Genomic DNA, 15292 nt, shown 5'->3' with positions numbered 1-15292 from the left:
ACGAACAGCCAACACAGAGTCCGGTGAACGACTGACTTTATTCATGTTCGCGCGCTCCGCGAACTGTGCAGTTAAGCACAGCAATGGGGCGGTGCCGCCATCTGTTGGACTCTTGGCCAAATACGACAGTCCTTTGTTCATGCATTCCTCCAAGTTGCCGAAAAATCGAAGGAGAATGACTTGGCTGCGTCATTATTAGTAGAATAAGTTAAGAATTTCGGGAAAACGAAACCAATGTGGTCTGATCTTACAGTGCGCCATGCTGTGGTTTTACGTAACCTCTCGACTCGCGCATACGAGCATATAAGGACTACTGGCTTTCTCCAGCTGCCCAGTCGAAGCACTCTGGAGCGTTTTATGGGCTCATCGCGTGGAGAAATCGGCGTGACGGAACTCGTGAAGCAAAGGCTGTCAACCGAGCTCGCTTCTCATCCCTCATCGCAAGCCAGAGCGTGCTCGTTGATTGTAGACGAAATGCGCGTGAAACAGAGGCTACTTTACCATAAACAAAGGGACGCCTTCATCGGCGAAGTAGACTACGGTGGGAGCTTTCCTAAGGAAACAACAAATGAGCCTGTGCTAGCCAACTCACTTCTGTGCTTCGACCTCAACGGCCTTTCAGTTTCGTTCAAAATACCCGTGGCCTACTTTTTCACGAGAAATTGCACTGACCGCGAGCTGCACACGCTCATTCGACACGTCCTGAAGGAAGTTGAAGACATAGGATTTTTCGTCGTGCGCATCGTCACCGACAATCACAAAATCAATGTCTTATAGCGTTCCAACTTCTATGCAACGGAAGCCTCACGCATTGCATTGAGCACCCAGCAACACCGAATCGAAAGCTTTTCTTAGCATTCGATCAGTGCCACTTAGTCAAAAACGTGCGATCGCAGTTTTTGTCGCGTGACATTGGAAAAGGCGGCGAAATAACGGCGAGCCATTTGAAGAGCCTCTACAAAATGCAGCAAGGCAGCCTTGTAAAGCCAGTTCGATTTCTAACGAGGAAACACGTGTTCCCCACAAATATTGAAAAAATGAACGTGAAAAGAGCAATTCAAGTTTTGTCTCCTGCCGTGACAGCTGCACTGAAGCTCCTGCAAGAGCAAGCGGGCCACACATGCGACGCAAGTTTCGCTGGTGTCGGACCGACGGTTGAATTTATGGACACCATGCACCGCTGGCTCATGATCATGGACGTGAGCAATTGTACCCAGCACATACACCAGAACAATGCCGACTGCAAGCAGTTCGAATCTACAAGCGATGAACGGCTGATCTGGCTTGAAACAAGCTTTCTCGACTACCTGGCCGACCTTAAAAGCCAGTGCCTGGCGAAGAACTTCCTAACCAAGGAGACTTACGAAGGTCTGGTGATGACAACTCGTTCAAATGTTGAGTGCATTCGGTATCTTCTTGAAGAGATGTGCTTTCACTTTGTTTTAACCAGGAAAATGTCGTCTGATCCAATCGAGACGTTTTTTGGCTGGCTGAGGAAGTCAGCAGGCTCAAATGATCAAACGGATGCCCGAGCTGTTCTCTCAGGTATCGAGAAGACTCTGAAGACTGGAATCGCGTCGGCGTCAAGTACGAGCAACGTAATGGCAGCAGAAGGCAGCGGTTGCTTGTCAACGCTGCCGCAACAGAAAAACACAAGGGAAGGAACCAGCGAGGAATTCCCTGCAGATGCATGTAGAGAGCTCACAGAGCGACTCAAGCGAGGACAGCCTCTGCTTCCTACTCGAGATGTCGCAGCATTGGCTATGGTCGGCGGCTACTTGGCAAGAGCTGTACAAGAAAATATCGATTGTGAGGAGTGCGTCAGCAAAGCCAAACGCCTCGGCGCCCTAGGACTCGCTGATAAAGCACCAAGACCGCGGTGGACTCACCTACCCATCTGGACAACTTTTAGCGGTTCTCTACGCATTAGAGAAATTTATCTGCGTTCTTCTCGCAAGAAGAAGGCACATGAATCACCCTTTGAAGGAGGCTGTGAGTAATGCCGCTGCAATACTCCGCGAGCGCAAAACCTTCATGTGCTCGACGCCAGGACACCAAGAGAACCTGCTACAACTGTTGCTGACGAAGTTTTTTCGCCCAATTTTCACAAATTTTGCAATGAAGGCGACAGACAAACACGACATGGCTAAAGTGTTTGAAATAAAACCGCTGTCACGAAAGACCCTCAAACTGTGAGCTATGATCTCACAGTTAGGCACTTTTTGGTGAAGGGCTGGCTCTCCACAACATGTTTTGTGTTGCTTACTTCCGGTGCACATTGTGTACAAACATCAATTCAACGTGCGATTTTATTTAATAGTTCCATGTCAAATACGAACGCCAAACGTGTCTCCACGCGCGCGCGCAAGCAGCGTTGTCGCGTCGTCTACTCTGGGACTGGGTATGTCCAGTGACTCTACTGGGTAAGGGTTGGCAGCGCGATCTGGTGGCGGGCGCATGAACTAGGCGGTACGGACGGCGCGCTTTGTTCCTCCCCTCAGTGGGCGGGCATGAAAACATATAGGAGGCTATGGCCCGATGTAAAGGGTTCAGCCGTATCCATCCATCCATCCATGCATCCATCCGATAGTGATAATGGCTGACAACATGGAGGAAAGAAGGAACAATAAGGAAGACCTGCAGAAGTTGTTAGACATATGCAGTACAGAGGGAGATAGATTAGGATTCAAGTATGGAAAAATCTGCAGTCATGACATTTAATGAAGAGGGCGGTGAGCATAGAATACAGGAGTTTGCGCTAAAAGTAGTGAATGAGTATAAGTATCTTCGGGTGTGGATAAATAACAGTGCTGAGTATCTGACAGCATGAAAAATATGTAATGAATAAAGCTAGTAGGAATGCAGCTGTCATGAAAAATAGGGCACTGTGGAATTACAAACGGTATGAGGTGGTAAGAGGGATCTGGAAAGGGGTGATGGTCCCTAGCCTGACCTTCGGTAATGCGGTCCTGTGTATGAGGCCAGATGTTCGAGCAAGGCTGGAAATTAATTAAGCAACGGGGAGTAGGGAGGTTAGCTTTGGGAGCACATGGCAATACACCAAATCAGGGGGTACAGGGTGATATGGGATGGGCGTCTTTCGAGAGCAGAGAGGCTAGGAGTAAGATAGCATTTGAGGAACGATTGAGAAAGATGGAGGAAAAGCAGTGGGCTAGGAAAGTTTTCAGATACCTGTATATAAAGAATGTTGACACGAAATGGAAAAAGCGAACTAGAAAATTGACAAGCAAATATCTGGACAGAAGTAAGGGGGCAAACCAGCAATTATCTGTTAAGAAAAAGGTTAAAGAAACAGAGAGAGCTCTGTGGAAGACGACGAAATCTGCACTGGGAACATACCGGACCTTTAAACAGCAAATTGTCAAAGAAAATATCTATGATAATTGTAGGGGAAGCTCTTTGTTGTTTAAGGCCAGGACTGGAATTTTGCGGACTAAGACGTATAGAGTCAGGTACCAGGAAATAGACACTTTGTGCATTGCGTGCGGAGAGGAGGAGGAAACGGCTGAACACTTTTTTCGGGCTTCGAGCAAGAACATTTAGTTCATTAACTACAAAAAAACAGGTTTTTGGATGACTCAGAGTGCAGCAAATGCTTAAAAAGTATAAGCTGACTTCCTGAAAGAGGATTATCAGTTTCGATTTCGAAATCTAAAAGCGTGCTGTGCAGCTCGTTTTATCATGCCGCTAGGACCTTTCGTCTGCTGCATAACCAGTAGCTCATGAATGGTTTGCAACAAAAGGAATATGTTGGAAAAATCCATATTGGAGGAGGAAACGATTGAACACTTTATACTTTTCTGTAAAGAGCTTCACCCTACATTGGAAAGCAGCGGGGCTGATTTACCCAAGGCATTGGGGTTCAAGGACAGTGAATGGAAAGTAGATTTTAAGCGAGTAGAAGTAACCAAACGAAGGTTATCTGATTGGTGGCTTTCAGTAGCACTATGGCCGGTCGGCGGGAGGAGCGTGCGATCGTGTTGCACGTGAGTAATTTGTTTTTTCTATCTTTTGGTATGCACATACTGAGTGATTGACTGTTATCTGACACTCGGCATTCCGTTGTCACATCCGACAGCCTGAACTTAGCTCAACGGTGTACATTCCTTTCTGACGCACTTTCAACTTCCTTGCGCCCGAATATTTTGTGTTAGCAGATAACCCAGGACTAGCGCTGAGCCCGCTTGCCCGGCAGTGGACCCAAAGGGAAAGACTCATCTGTTTTTTCGTAAGTTCTGCTCAAAAGCTCTGTGCAGCTATTCAACAGAAAAGAGCTTGCGCTGAGCGTGTTTTATATATTTTGTCAACCCAGCCCAACGTAGCTCATGCTCATGAATTACCAGCTTTTGCGTGCTCCCGAAAATGGCGGGAAACTTTTGACAACAGTCCAGTTGAACTAACCGTTTGTGCGATGAGTTTTGTACGCGGTCCGATTTTTTGTGGCCCCGCCGCTGGGAAAGTCTGTAGAGTGTTGACTTAATGCTGCACTTTACAATTGTGTGCTGCTGTTACAATCCGCCTTCTAAAACAGGTGCAAAAATGGCGGCGAGATAAGCGGTTACGCTTTGGTGTCTGCACCGCGAAACATGTTCTTTTAAATTCAAATTTATTTCACAAAACAGGACTTTAAAAACTAAAGTTTGTTTGTTTATTCAATTTTGTTAACTTTTTTTATAGTTTTATACTTTGCTGTAAAAAGTATTTGTAATTCATATAAAACGAATTGAAATGAGCCACTTTATTAATAAAGATGTACACATTAGAAGTGATTGACTGCATTAAAAAAGTCTGTTCATACTGTTTCAATGCTAGTAATCATGCTCATGAACAGAGCTCAGTCAACAATTCATACTGTGGCACGATTGGTTTAGGTTACTGAAATTAAACGTTTTAAGGCTGGGTATGAAGGGAACGAGCTCAGCCTCACTGTGCTCTACATAACGTCCTAAAATTGAAGAGTTTGTCAGAAATCTGATCCGAGTGCAAGAAGTTGGAGACTTGGGGGGGGGGGGCACTGCCCCCTCTGGAGAAATGTTGGCGGGCAACCGGCCCCCCTGTTCCGGAGTCCCACTGTTTCAAACAGTGAGGGAAGTGTCTGAGAAACAAGGTATGCATGGTGCAGTTAAGTTGTTGTTTGCCTATTGTGTTTCTCTCACGACATATGCGGTCGTGGTGAAAAGAAGGAGAGAGGGATGTTTGTGTGCAATGGACAGCTGAGAGTCATGACAACAGACATTAAATAATGTTTTATTTTCAGGTCTCCTACCACCGGTTTCCAAAAGAGGCAGACACCTACAGGAAATGGATAGCAGCCATCAAGAGGGATGAAGGGTCACTTTTTACTGTCTCAAAGGCGACAAGGGTGTGCTCTCTCCATTTTGTTGAGAGCGACTTTGTTGCTAATGTTGCAAATGGACACCGGCATTTGCACCAGGCCGCTGTACCATCAGTGTTCCCATTTAAAGAAATGAAAGCTGCAAGGAAGCCACCAGCCAAAAGGGCACCATTGCAGAATGTGCGAGCACCAAGAAGGAAGAGGCGAGTCGTGGATGTACAGCCTGCACAACGCAAAATGCATCTGAGCGTGAACAGCTCGTTAGATGAAGACTTGGTTGACATGCAGAATAAGCAGGCAGCTTCCGAAGGAACGGATGACTTCACTATACAAGAAAACTTGAGCCGCATTGCCAACAGACAGCGGGAATCTCCTGGGAAAACAGTGCGGAGCAGTGTTTGTACCTGCAATGAAACAATTGCACTCTTGGAAGAGCAACTGAAATCATCCAAGGCAAGAGAACTGGAAGCCAGAGCAGAGGTCCAGGACCTGAAACTGCAATTAATATCGAAAAACAGTGAAGTAGACCTGCTTCGCAGGGAACTGGTTCTCGCGCAGAAAAACATCCAAAAGCTGGAAGAGGCACCTCCATTTGGTATAGAACAATTCAAAGATAACAATGACGATATTGAGTTCTACACAGGCCTCCCAAGCTACAATCATTTTCTCTCCCTCCTGAACTTCCTGGATGTCGGCAAACATGGAGAAAACATCATTCGCTACGAAGCCAACAGCTGTGGGCTTCGAAGTAATGAAAATGTTGGAAGGCAGCACAAGATCACTGTGGAAAATCAAATCTTCCTGGTACTTGTGAAACTTAAGAGTTGGCCTTTTGCATAAGCACCTCGGCCATCTGTTTCACATCTCTGTCAGCACAGTGTCAAGAATTTTCTCCACCTGGATTGATTATATGTTTTTGCAGCTGACAGAGATGACACTGTGGCTGTCACGGCAAGCAGTCGATGCAGCCATGCCACCAGCCTTCAGAGAAAGGTACCCGTCCACACGCGTAATATTAGATGCAACAGAAATAAGATGTGACGTGCCTACATCTTTTGTCACACAGTCACAAGTCTACTCAGCATACAAGTCAAGCCACACATTGAAAGGACTTGTAGGAATTTCCCCTCACGGCGTACTGACATTTGTTTCCGAACTGTACACAGGAAGCACTTCCGATAGAGAATGTGTGGTACAGAGTGGATTTTTGAACATGCCATTTGATCCAGATGATTCTGTAATGGCCGATAAAGGATTCAAAATAGCAGACCTTCTAGAGAGCAAGAATATTAAGCTCAACCTGCCGCCCTTTCTCACACGCGGGCAGTTTACTCCTACAGAAGTCGAAGAAACCCAAGAAATCGCTGCCATCAGGATTCATGTGGAACGCAAGATAAGAAAAATCAAGGGCTACCATATATTTGACCATTCAATTCCAATCACCTTGGTACCCTTAGTAAATCAGATGTGGACGGTGTGTGCAATTCTTACGAACTTTCAGCCACCACTCCTAAGGGACGCAGAGTGATATGCGATTTCAAGTGTATTGTGCACAGTATCTGTGCATGTTACTGCACTAGACAAATGTATTAGGGGAATCCCCCAAGGTGGAGTAAATTTGTAATAAGGGAGTAATTACTCATTGTCATCCACCCAAGCGTAGCCATACGGCTACAAAGGACTCGGAAACTTCGTAGTTAAAGAAAAATTTGTCCTGGTCCGGGGTTCGAACCTGGGACCACCGCTTTAACGGAGCAGTCGCTCTACCAACTGAGCTAACCGGGACGGTAAGCCTATGGTAGGGCGAGACTGAATTGATTAATAACTCGAAGTGGGAACAGTGTTAGACAAATGTTTTAGGAAATCCCCCAAGGTTACCCAAGGACGAATTTTTCTTTAAGTACGAAGTTTCTGTGAAAGCTGTATAGCTTTCCTTTGTAGCCGTATGGCTGCGCTTGGGTGGACGGCAATTAGTAATTACTCCCTTATTACAAGTTACTGCACTGTGGCAGTAGCTTCCTGAACAGTTTTTCATGTGGGCAATAAACAATGCTTTTTCCAAACCACTTTATTTACTGAATGGAAGTTCTGTCTTGTCTAGGCAATACATCCTCTGCAAAGTGCGTTTCCTCCACATTATTTCAGCTGGAAAATTAAAATGTGCGTCATTACCCGCTGCAGTGGCTCAGTGGTTACGGCGCTCGGCTATATTACAAGTACCCGTGTTGGTACCGGCAGATATCATTGACTGTATCCATTCTCTCACACTGAGAGCCAACCTGCTTTTTTATATTTATGCACAGTGAGTGAATTCAAGGTTTTGTTGGCTTCATTCACCTCAGACTAAGTCGCCAGAGAGATATGGCAGAAGTGTAGTGAAGTAGAATTCGTCCAGTACCCGTCTGACATTCTTCCACTCAGTCGGCTCGAACCTTATCCTTTCAATGAGAATGAAATGCCTTCCGAATACCACAAAGTCACCCCAACCTAACTGGGAAATACCCATCTGCCCCGAGAACTGGTAAAAATAATCGTGATCTCTTTTCAGATGTGGCACATTGTCAATCAAGCTGCTACAAAAATCAGCCGCCAGAAGTTCATGTGCCTTACAGTCCCGCAGACTATAGGGGCACTTAATTTCAACAGCTCCATAGGAGCCTTCTACTGAATCATATACGATCGAGGCGAGGCACCCAACCATGGGAAGTCCGGGTTAACAAGGAGCCCGCAGCTGGTAACAACAGGAGCGTGGCCCATTTTTCTGAGCACATCTTCATACCGCTGAGCAGCCACAGCTTCCATTTTGACTCCGTAGCTGAAAAGAATTGTATAATTTAGACGATGTACTGAAAATAGATTTAATTTTCTTCTTAAGTCCTTTTTACCATCAACATGCATGCAAATATTATACTACACAATATATGTCATCAATATTATAGACGGATTCATGTGAACCGAAAGAAAAGGATACTTACTTGACTGCAGGGACCCTCGAAAGTTCTCTGGACGCCGTAATGTTCTCAAGACCCTTGGTAGTCCATGGCGACTTTCGCTTCATTACGTGCCCAAATTTAGATGACGTAAGGCGGAGTTTTCGTTCTTTCTGCCACGCTGCACTTTTTGCTTGTTGCCGAGTGTTTCTTTCCAGGGCTTTTGCTGCCTCTGTCGTCACAATGATTTCCTGCGTTGTGATAGGCCAACCCATGCAAGAGCAACACATTTTGGTTCCTACTGTTGGTGTAAAATGGACTAGATGGCTTATCACTAAAGATGTAGAAGAAATACCTCACATTCACCTGTTACACAAACAATAAGGGAATAGTAACATTCTCTTGCATCCACACCTTGAAAAAGGAAGCGCTGGCTAGCTAGTGCTCTGAACATTGCAGCCGCCGCACCAAAAGACACTAATATGTCAATTAGCACTCACTGACCTGCACAATGCTGTTTCCATTGAGGTATGCTGGAGGAAGCCATGCAGTTGTCTCCTCGAAGCATTTCCAGGCTGGGATATTTTCGACCGTAGTTAGTGCAGCATTTTCCAACCCGGAGGAGAGCACATCGAATCCGTGGGGCACCAAGGACATCTGGTAGCTCTGCGGCGATAGTGACGAAACGACCCCGAACCTCGACTGTCTTGACTCCCCTTCATCTGTTAAGAGAAGGCCTTTAGCGAAGTCGTTATCGGGGTCACACGCGAGGAGGTCCAACGCTAATCGCCTCTTCGCGTCCTTCTGCTGGGGGCGAGTTCGACGCTGCACACGACGCTCCTTTGGCAGAGCAATCCTCGGAGTGCTGCGTCCACCCTCCTTCACACTGCGCCAGTCGACTGACTGAACAGAGCACCCTTTGACTGCGCTGCCCCGAGGTACCCTCCACTGCTGGGGCAAGTCTGTACACGCCAACGAATCTGGCGCCTCGGTGAATCCCCTTGACTGCAGTAGCATGATGGTGCGCAAGACGGCGAGCAGGTGGTTGCAGGCGAGCTTTCCTGCAGGGCACTCACAACAGCCGTCGACGATATGAGCCGTGTCGTCGACCGCAGCCATCACGGCGTATGGCGCCGAATTTTTTTTTTTGCGCTTTTTTCCCCCTCAGCACCAATAACCAAACCACAAGCAGCAATTTTCAGGGGGAAAGTTGGCAGTGCCTTAACTTGAATAACCCTGGAATTCAGCGGGAAGCTTCTGCGCGCATGGTTACCCATCACGTGGCTTCACATCACCCCATCGGGTGCTCTTAAGGTCAACCCAAAGGGCACCCCAATGTCAAAAGTCAACTGAAGGTCATGGGTAAAGGTTCGACGCCATAACTGTGCCACATACGTGACCCACTGCTGTCGTTGGTTGAGGTGAAGGTCGTTGTGCTGCCTATCCGAAAACTGCTTTACTTAGCATAATGATGTTTTTCGATAAAAAAAAATAAGTGAAATGAATCATGTGACTTTCGTGTCTGAGTAATCTCAAGGGTGATCACAGCAGCATCGCCTTTCCGGAAAACGCGCTGTTGTGGTCAACTAATCACTGGCAGCCGTTCTGTTTGGCGATAAACTTGCACTGTAGTGCGATGTAAGCGCCCCGTCATTTCCACACTTTTCGAACACAGTCATGTAACTGTGCTCCCATTTAAGATTTGCATCGCTTAAAACAGGACGGCGACGGACGGATTTTTGTTGGGTAAGAACACCCGTGGTGCCGTAAAAAACCTCACAAAGTTAATTTTCAATTTTGTTCACCCTCAGTGGTCGTAACGCCAACTTCTCTACAGCTCTCAAAAAGCACGCCTCAGCTGCCTTGTTTACTGCAGTACCGAGACGCGCGCGAGCCGACGGCACGCGAGTCCTCGTTGGCGTTCCATAACCCTCCTCGCTGCTCCGGCCTCTCCTCCTCTCCCCCCACCCACTCCTCTTTCCGTTAACACTGCGCCAGCTCTTCCGAGCCTTCGGCGCAGGCCTGCCAACCCTAGGGATTTTCTCCTATATCTAGAGAATTTAAACGTTTAGGGGAAAAATAGATTAATATATTATTGTTGTAATGTAGGGAAATTTTACTTTCTGTATGGGTCATTTTTATTTTTCCGTGTGAATAGGCTCCTTATTCACACTTTCTTGACCACCTTGATTTTGAGAGTCTACCAATGCGCCATCTGCACGTGCGGAAAGCATTGATGGGATCGAGGTAGCGGGGTCGGGCAGGGTGGAGGTACGAGGATGACGGGACTCAGGAAGACATTGGGGGACAACAATATATTTATTCTATTTACATGGTGAATCAAATGCACGGACTGTACAGGGATGATGAGGGAAGCGCTGCAGAGAAGTGCTCTAAAGACTCAATGAGGCAGACGGGCGCCCTGAAATAAGGCTTTGCCTCTACAAGCTTCCCTGTTCGCCGCACTGCAGTGCAACAGAGTTTTCTCTCTGATCAACCTGATGAGAACAAAGACTAGAAACAGCTTGGCGACGCAAACCCTGGAAGCTACCCTTCACGCCAAGCGGCTTCTAGGAGGAGCCAACTCTTATGACTTTGCAGTGAAGGAACGCTTAACTGGCCTTCTGAAAAAAGACATATGTATATGCATGAGTGAAACGCAGTCGGAATGTCAACTGAATTACGTGCCCTGTGCACAAAGTGGATTTGCCTCGCTGTTTGACTGCAGTCGGTGAGCGTAAGTGTTCACGGTGAGATTTCGCGGGCGTAAGTACGTCCGCAATAGCTTTCTCTACGCGACCTATGTTTTTTTTCTGTCGCGTGGTGTATGCTTGGCCCTAATACTTGACTACGGGTAGTTTGTCTCGCGTTATTGCGCGTTGGACCACGATTCGAACGCGTTCCGAAGGCGAAAATACGTCCCCGAATCGCTTTCTCTGCAGTGGCTGCAGAAATATGCCCTAGCCCGAAGGCGAAAATACGTCCCCGAATCGCTTCCTCTGTAGTGGCTGCAGAAATATGCCCTAGCCCGAAGGCGTAAATACGTTCCCGAATCGCTTTCTCTGCAGCGGCTGCAGAAATATGCCCTAGCCGCTGAGGTTATAGAAAAAAAAAGGAACGGAGCGAAGGGCGGAACGGCTGTGAAAGAGGAGAAGAACTAGGCGAGGAGGCGGAGGAAAAGAGAAAATAAAAGGAAAGAGGAAAAAAGAGGGCGAGGAGGGTACAGGAGGAGGAGAGGCGCCGTTGCGAGAGGGGTTATGCAACGCCAACGAGGAAAATGATGTAATCAACACAGCAGCTGCAGTACGCGAGACGATATGACGCAGGATACCAACGCTGCTACTTGCACCGCCGCTACATTCGCGCACTCGCTTTCCTGCACAATGGCGTCGTAGCACACTGTTGCCAGAACACGTTACAGCTTTTCTGAGTGTCTGGCATTTATGCAACTCGTCTCTTGCGTGGGTTCGCTCCAACAATTTTGTTTTTGCCATCCGCTTTATTCTTGTCGCCTGCACCTTAAAATACAAAATTTCTAGATTCCAATATAGCGATGATTCTATAGGATTAATGCGGCCACCGCGATAGCAGCGAAGAAGCGCGCGCACGTACCGCATCTTCGCACGCTCCAGGCATGCTCCCTTTTCATTGCTAAATCCCTTTCCACAGACAGCTGCTCAGGCTAACCGAGACTCATCGCAGTGCGTTTCTGAAGGACGGTATTTGCTTACGTCAGCTTTGTCCCTCTTTCCCTTATACAGTATTGTGCGTTTTTATCGCTGACACTTTCAAAAATTTCCCCGCCTCAACCGCTGGCTCGTTTGCGGTGAAACTGCACACAGAGCTTGCGTATTATGGTAACTTTTGTATCGTAGGAAGTTTGACAACGGTACTTACTTAGCTGAGTTGTGCATGATGCGAAAACATAGTCGTCTACGTAGAGATCGGCAACCAAAACCCGCAGACGACGCTTTTTCGCTAGATAGATAGATAGATACTTGAGGCCTTGCCCTTTGTAACGGGTGGGCACCACTAGGTTGGGCACCCGGCCAGAAAAACAAAAAAAACAAGATGGAAGCACACAAGGAGAGAAAGAAAGATAAAACGCACAAAAAAAAGGGAAAAGAAGAAAAAAGAAAAAAAAAACACGCAAAGGCTAAAGTCAGGAGGTGGGGGGGGGGGGGGGGGTTCGCTCATCGACCTCGTTCACTTCCGACTCTGCGGCTTCGCGCTTTTAAACACAGTGCTCCACCAAAGAGTTAGTCGACGCTTGGTTCGCAGCACCCCCTCGCTCTTGACCTTGGAGCTGTCTCCTTCGTCGTCCACTGCAGGACCGTGAAACCCGAGCGCCTGTGGGAATGTGGTGCCCTCTGTCGGCATTGGATGGAGTCTCTGGCACGACATCACCAGGTGCTCGATGGTTTCCTCCGCGTCGCCACACACTCGGCATATTGCTGCCTGTGCTTCTGGTGTTGCGTCGAAGTGACGGCGGTACACCAGTGTTCGCAGCGCTCCGGCACGGGCCTCAAACAGCAATGCGCTACCCAGGCCGTTGTCAAAAATCTTTTCAGGTCCGATGCTGTTTTTGCACTCGCGGTACACTGCCAGTGTCGGTTTTTCCGCGAGCGCCTGCAGCCATTGGCGATTCTCTTTTTCCTGGACCCGTCTCCTTGCCTCCTGTTTCCATGCCGTTGCCGATTCGGCACTTATGGGTGTCTGGAAAAGTCCATACTTGCCTTCTATCTTGTGGAGGCGCTTCACCCATGTAGTGCGTAGGCATGTCGCAGCGAGGTATTCAAAGACCCGCCTTGCCCATCGGTTGTGGCTCATGAACTGCAGTCGACCGCGGTACTCCAGCTTGCTGCATGCCTCCCTTGCCTCAAAACTAGACCATCCCAGGTCGCCTTGAATGGCTGCATTGGCCACCCGTCCATGACATCCGACTGCAGTGCGGCCGACCTCTGTTTGTCTGCGCTCTAACCAATTTCTGGTGGCTGATGGGAGGCAGACCACCGCGTTGGCGAATGTGAGTCCTGGCACGTGCGCGAGCTTCCAGAGGTCGCGGACCATGGTGTACTGGTGGCACCCCCACAGGCACCGACGTCGGAGGATGCATTGCGCTCGAAGTGCAGATTGACGGACCTTGGCCTCGTGCAGTCTGAACATGTCAGTCTCAGCACACAAATTTATGCCCAGGTATTTATACGATCTGTCGACTGTCAGGGTCTCTTCATTCAACGTCAGCGATAGCTGATCATTCGCCTCGCCTGCCAGCTGAAGGGTGGCAGTGGCGCCATCTGTTTGCGGTAGTGCAAAGCGTAACGACAAGGCCGTCGAGGAGAGCGTTGCAAGGAGCGCGGGCCGTTTGAATATGCCGTTCCTGTCGTTTCGTCTGCTTCTACTGAAGCGCTTACAACATTTTCGACTAATTAAGCGGAAAAATATCAAAACAAATGATTTAACGAGGCTTTACCTTTTAAAGAATATTGTTTGCAATGCTCGCCTCGGCGGCCTTGTCGCGACGGTTTCCACTGCCCAAAACAGATGGCGCCACTGCCGGTTCTCAGCGCAAAAGCGTCGTCTACGGGTTTTGCTTAGCCGATCTGTCGTAGACGCTTACGTTTTCGCATCATGTGCGCCTGAACTAAGTAAGTACCATTACTTGCTACGATACAAAAGTTACCATAATACGCAAGCTCTGTGTGCAGTTTCGCCGCAAACGAGCCAGCCGTTGAGGCGGGGAAATTTTTGAAAGTGTCAGCGATAAAAACGCACAATACTGTATATCACGTTCATTCTACTTGATCGCCATTCATTGGGGGCTTTGCCATCCACTACCATTTTGTTCACTACCTCTATTAATGTTTGCTTGGCTTTTGGTCCAAGCTTTTATATTAATATAATCGGAATACCATCTCGTCCTGTCGACGTGTCACTAGTAACCTTTTCTTGTAACGCGAGCGCATGGTTGCGCTCTCTGGAGGGTCACTGCGTCCGACACGGCCGCGCATCGAAGCGAAGTGGCAGATGACGCGAAGCGCCACGCCCAGGTCAAACTTCTGCGCCACTCGGCTGCGATGAGTGGCCGTGTCGGACGCAGTGGCCCTCCAGTGAGTGCAGCCACGCACTCGCGTGTTCAGAGTGGACGACCCTGTACGTATGGGACCGCTGCTCGCTTCGACCGACGGATGCCTCGGGGACTGCAGAACCACGTACCGTGCCTGATCGTATTTCTGACCATTGCCACGCGTTGTAAAGAATTCACATTACTAACTTGCCTATACTCTGCGCAAATCAGGACGAAAGCTCGGAACGGATGAGCGCACATATGGCCACTCGATCAGCCCATAAATTACGCGAAATGAAAGCGTATTTTCATACGGTCAATTACGACAAGATTTTCCTGAGAAAGCTTCGAAAAGACTCATTTTTCTGGAGCGCCTTCGAAGGCACAGGCACTACACAAGTGCGAGCACACAAACCACACAAGCGTCCTTGCACAACGAATGTGCCACACCACATGTCCAGAGCATCCAGAGGCCGACCAAACAAGCAGGTGATGCAAAAGGTCCGCACGACCACGATCCACAAATCTCAAATGACGCCAAGCCAATCTATAAATCCATGGGTGAAAATAACGACCTGACATTCGCCGACGCGCGATTAGAGTAGCGCAATCTTAACAAAAGACGATGGCTAGGCTTATGGCTAGTCTTAGCCTTTGATGGATTCTACGTAACTTTGAAACGCGATAGTGTATTTTTTCTACTCGTTTTCCATTACTTTAAAAGTAATGCAAAACGACCTCTTAACAACACAACTTAAGGCCCATTGCGTTTTTTTTTTTGCATTTTTCCGATACGATGCGCTGGTTACTACCATTACCTTTGAATGGGTGTCTTCCGTGCGGAGCGACAGAGTAAAATAAAATATCTTCCCGTATGATTACTTAGCGATGCAGCGCTGGCCAGACAAATTTACGCCAATCAACCAAATGATCAGGCAG

The 15292-nt window shown here is 48.0% G+C and overlaps 3 protein-coding genes across 3 annotated transcripts; 2 read left to right on the top strand and 1 right to left on the bottom strand.

Annotated features, from left to right (window-relative positions):
• The first annotated feature begins 203 nt into the window (after window positions 1–203).
• Window positions 204–2625, top strand: LOC144115999 (uncharacterized). Its single transcript, XM_077650659.1, has one exon. The coding sequence runs from the start codon at window positions 963–965 to the stop codon at window positions 1998–2000; it is 1038 nt and encodes a 345-aa protein (XP_077506785.1). The 5' UTR covers window positions 204–962; the 3' UTR covers window positions 2001–2625.
• A 1471-nt stretch (window positions 2626–4096) lies between these two features.
• Window positions 4097–7419, top strand: LOC144115998 (uncharacterized). The gene is made up of 2 exons (XM_077650658.1): window positions 4097–4249; window positions 5279–7419. Exon 2 carries the CDS (start codon window positions 6267–6269, stop codon window positions 6882–6884), a length of 618 nt encoding a protein of 205 aa, XP_077506784.1. The 5' UTR covers window positions 4097–4249; window positions 5279–6266; the 3' UTR covers window positions 6885–7419.
• LOC144115997 (uncharacterized) lies at window positions 7407–9431 on the bottom strand. The gene is made up of 3 exons (XM_077650657.1): window positions 8791–9431; window positions 8332–8537; window positions 7407–8171 (listed from the first exon to the last, which is right to left on the bottom strand). The coding sequence occupies exons 1-3, from the start codon at window positions 9403–9405 to the stop codon at window positions 8018–8020; spliced, it is 975 nt and encodes a 324-aa protein (XP_077506783.1). The 5' UTR covers window positions 9406–9431; the 3' UTR covers window positions 7407–8017.
• Between the last annotated feature and the right edge of the window lie 5861 nt (window positions 9432–15292).

This window comes from Amblyomma americanum, chromosome 1 (assembly GCF_052857255.1).
Source record: "Amblyomma americanum isolate KBUSLIRL-KWMA chromosome 1, ASM5285725v1, whole genome shotgun sequence".
NCBI classification, from domain to species: Eukaryota; Metazoa; Arthropoda; class Arachnida; order Ixodida; family Ixodidae; genus Amblyomma; species Amblyomma americanum.
The sequence above is the reverse complement of the archived record's forward strand: the minus strand, read 5'-3'. Positions and strand labels throughout refer to the sequence as shown.

Coding starts and splice junctions, on each gene's coding strand:
- LOC144115998 (XM_077650658.1), top strand. CDS start 6,267: ATGTTTTTGCAGCTGACAGAGATGACACTGTGGCTGTCACGGCAAGCA.
- LOC144115997 (XM_077650657.1), bottom strand. CDS start 9,405: ATGGCTGCGGTCGACGACACGGCTCATATCGTCGACGGCTGTTGTGAG. Junction 8,538..8,790: donor ATGGAAACAGCATTGTGCAG/GTCAGTGAGTGC, acceptor ATCACAACGCAG/GAAATCATTGTGACGACAGA. Junction 8,172..8,331: donor TCGAGGGTCCCTGCAGTCAA/GTAAGTATCCTT, acceptor AATTCTTTTCAG/CTACGGAGTCAAAATGGAAG.
- LOC144115999 (XM_077650659.1), top strand. CDS start 963: ATGCAGCAAGGCAGCCTTGTAAAGCCAGTTCGATTTCTAACGAGGAAA.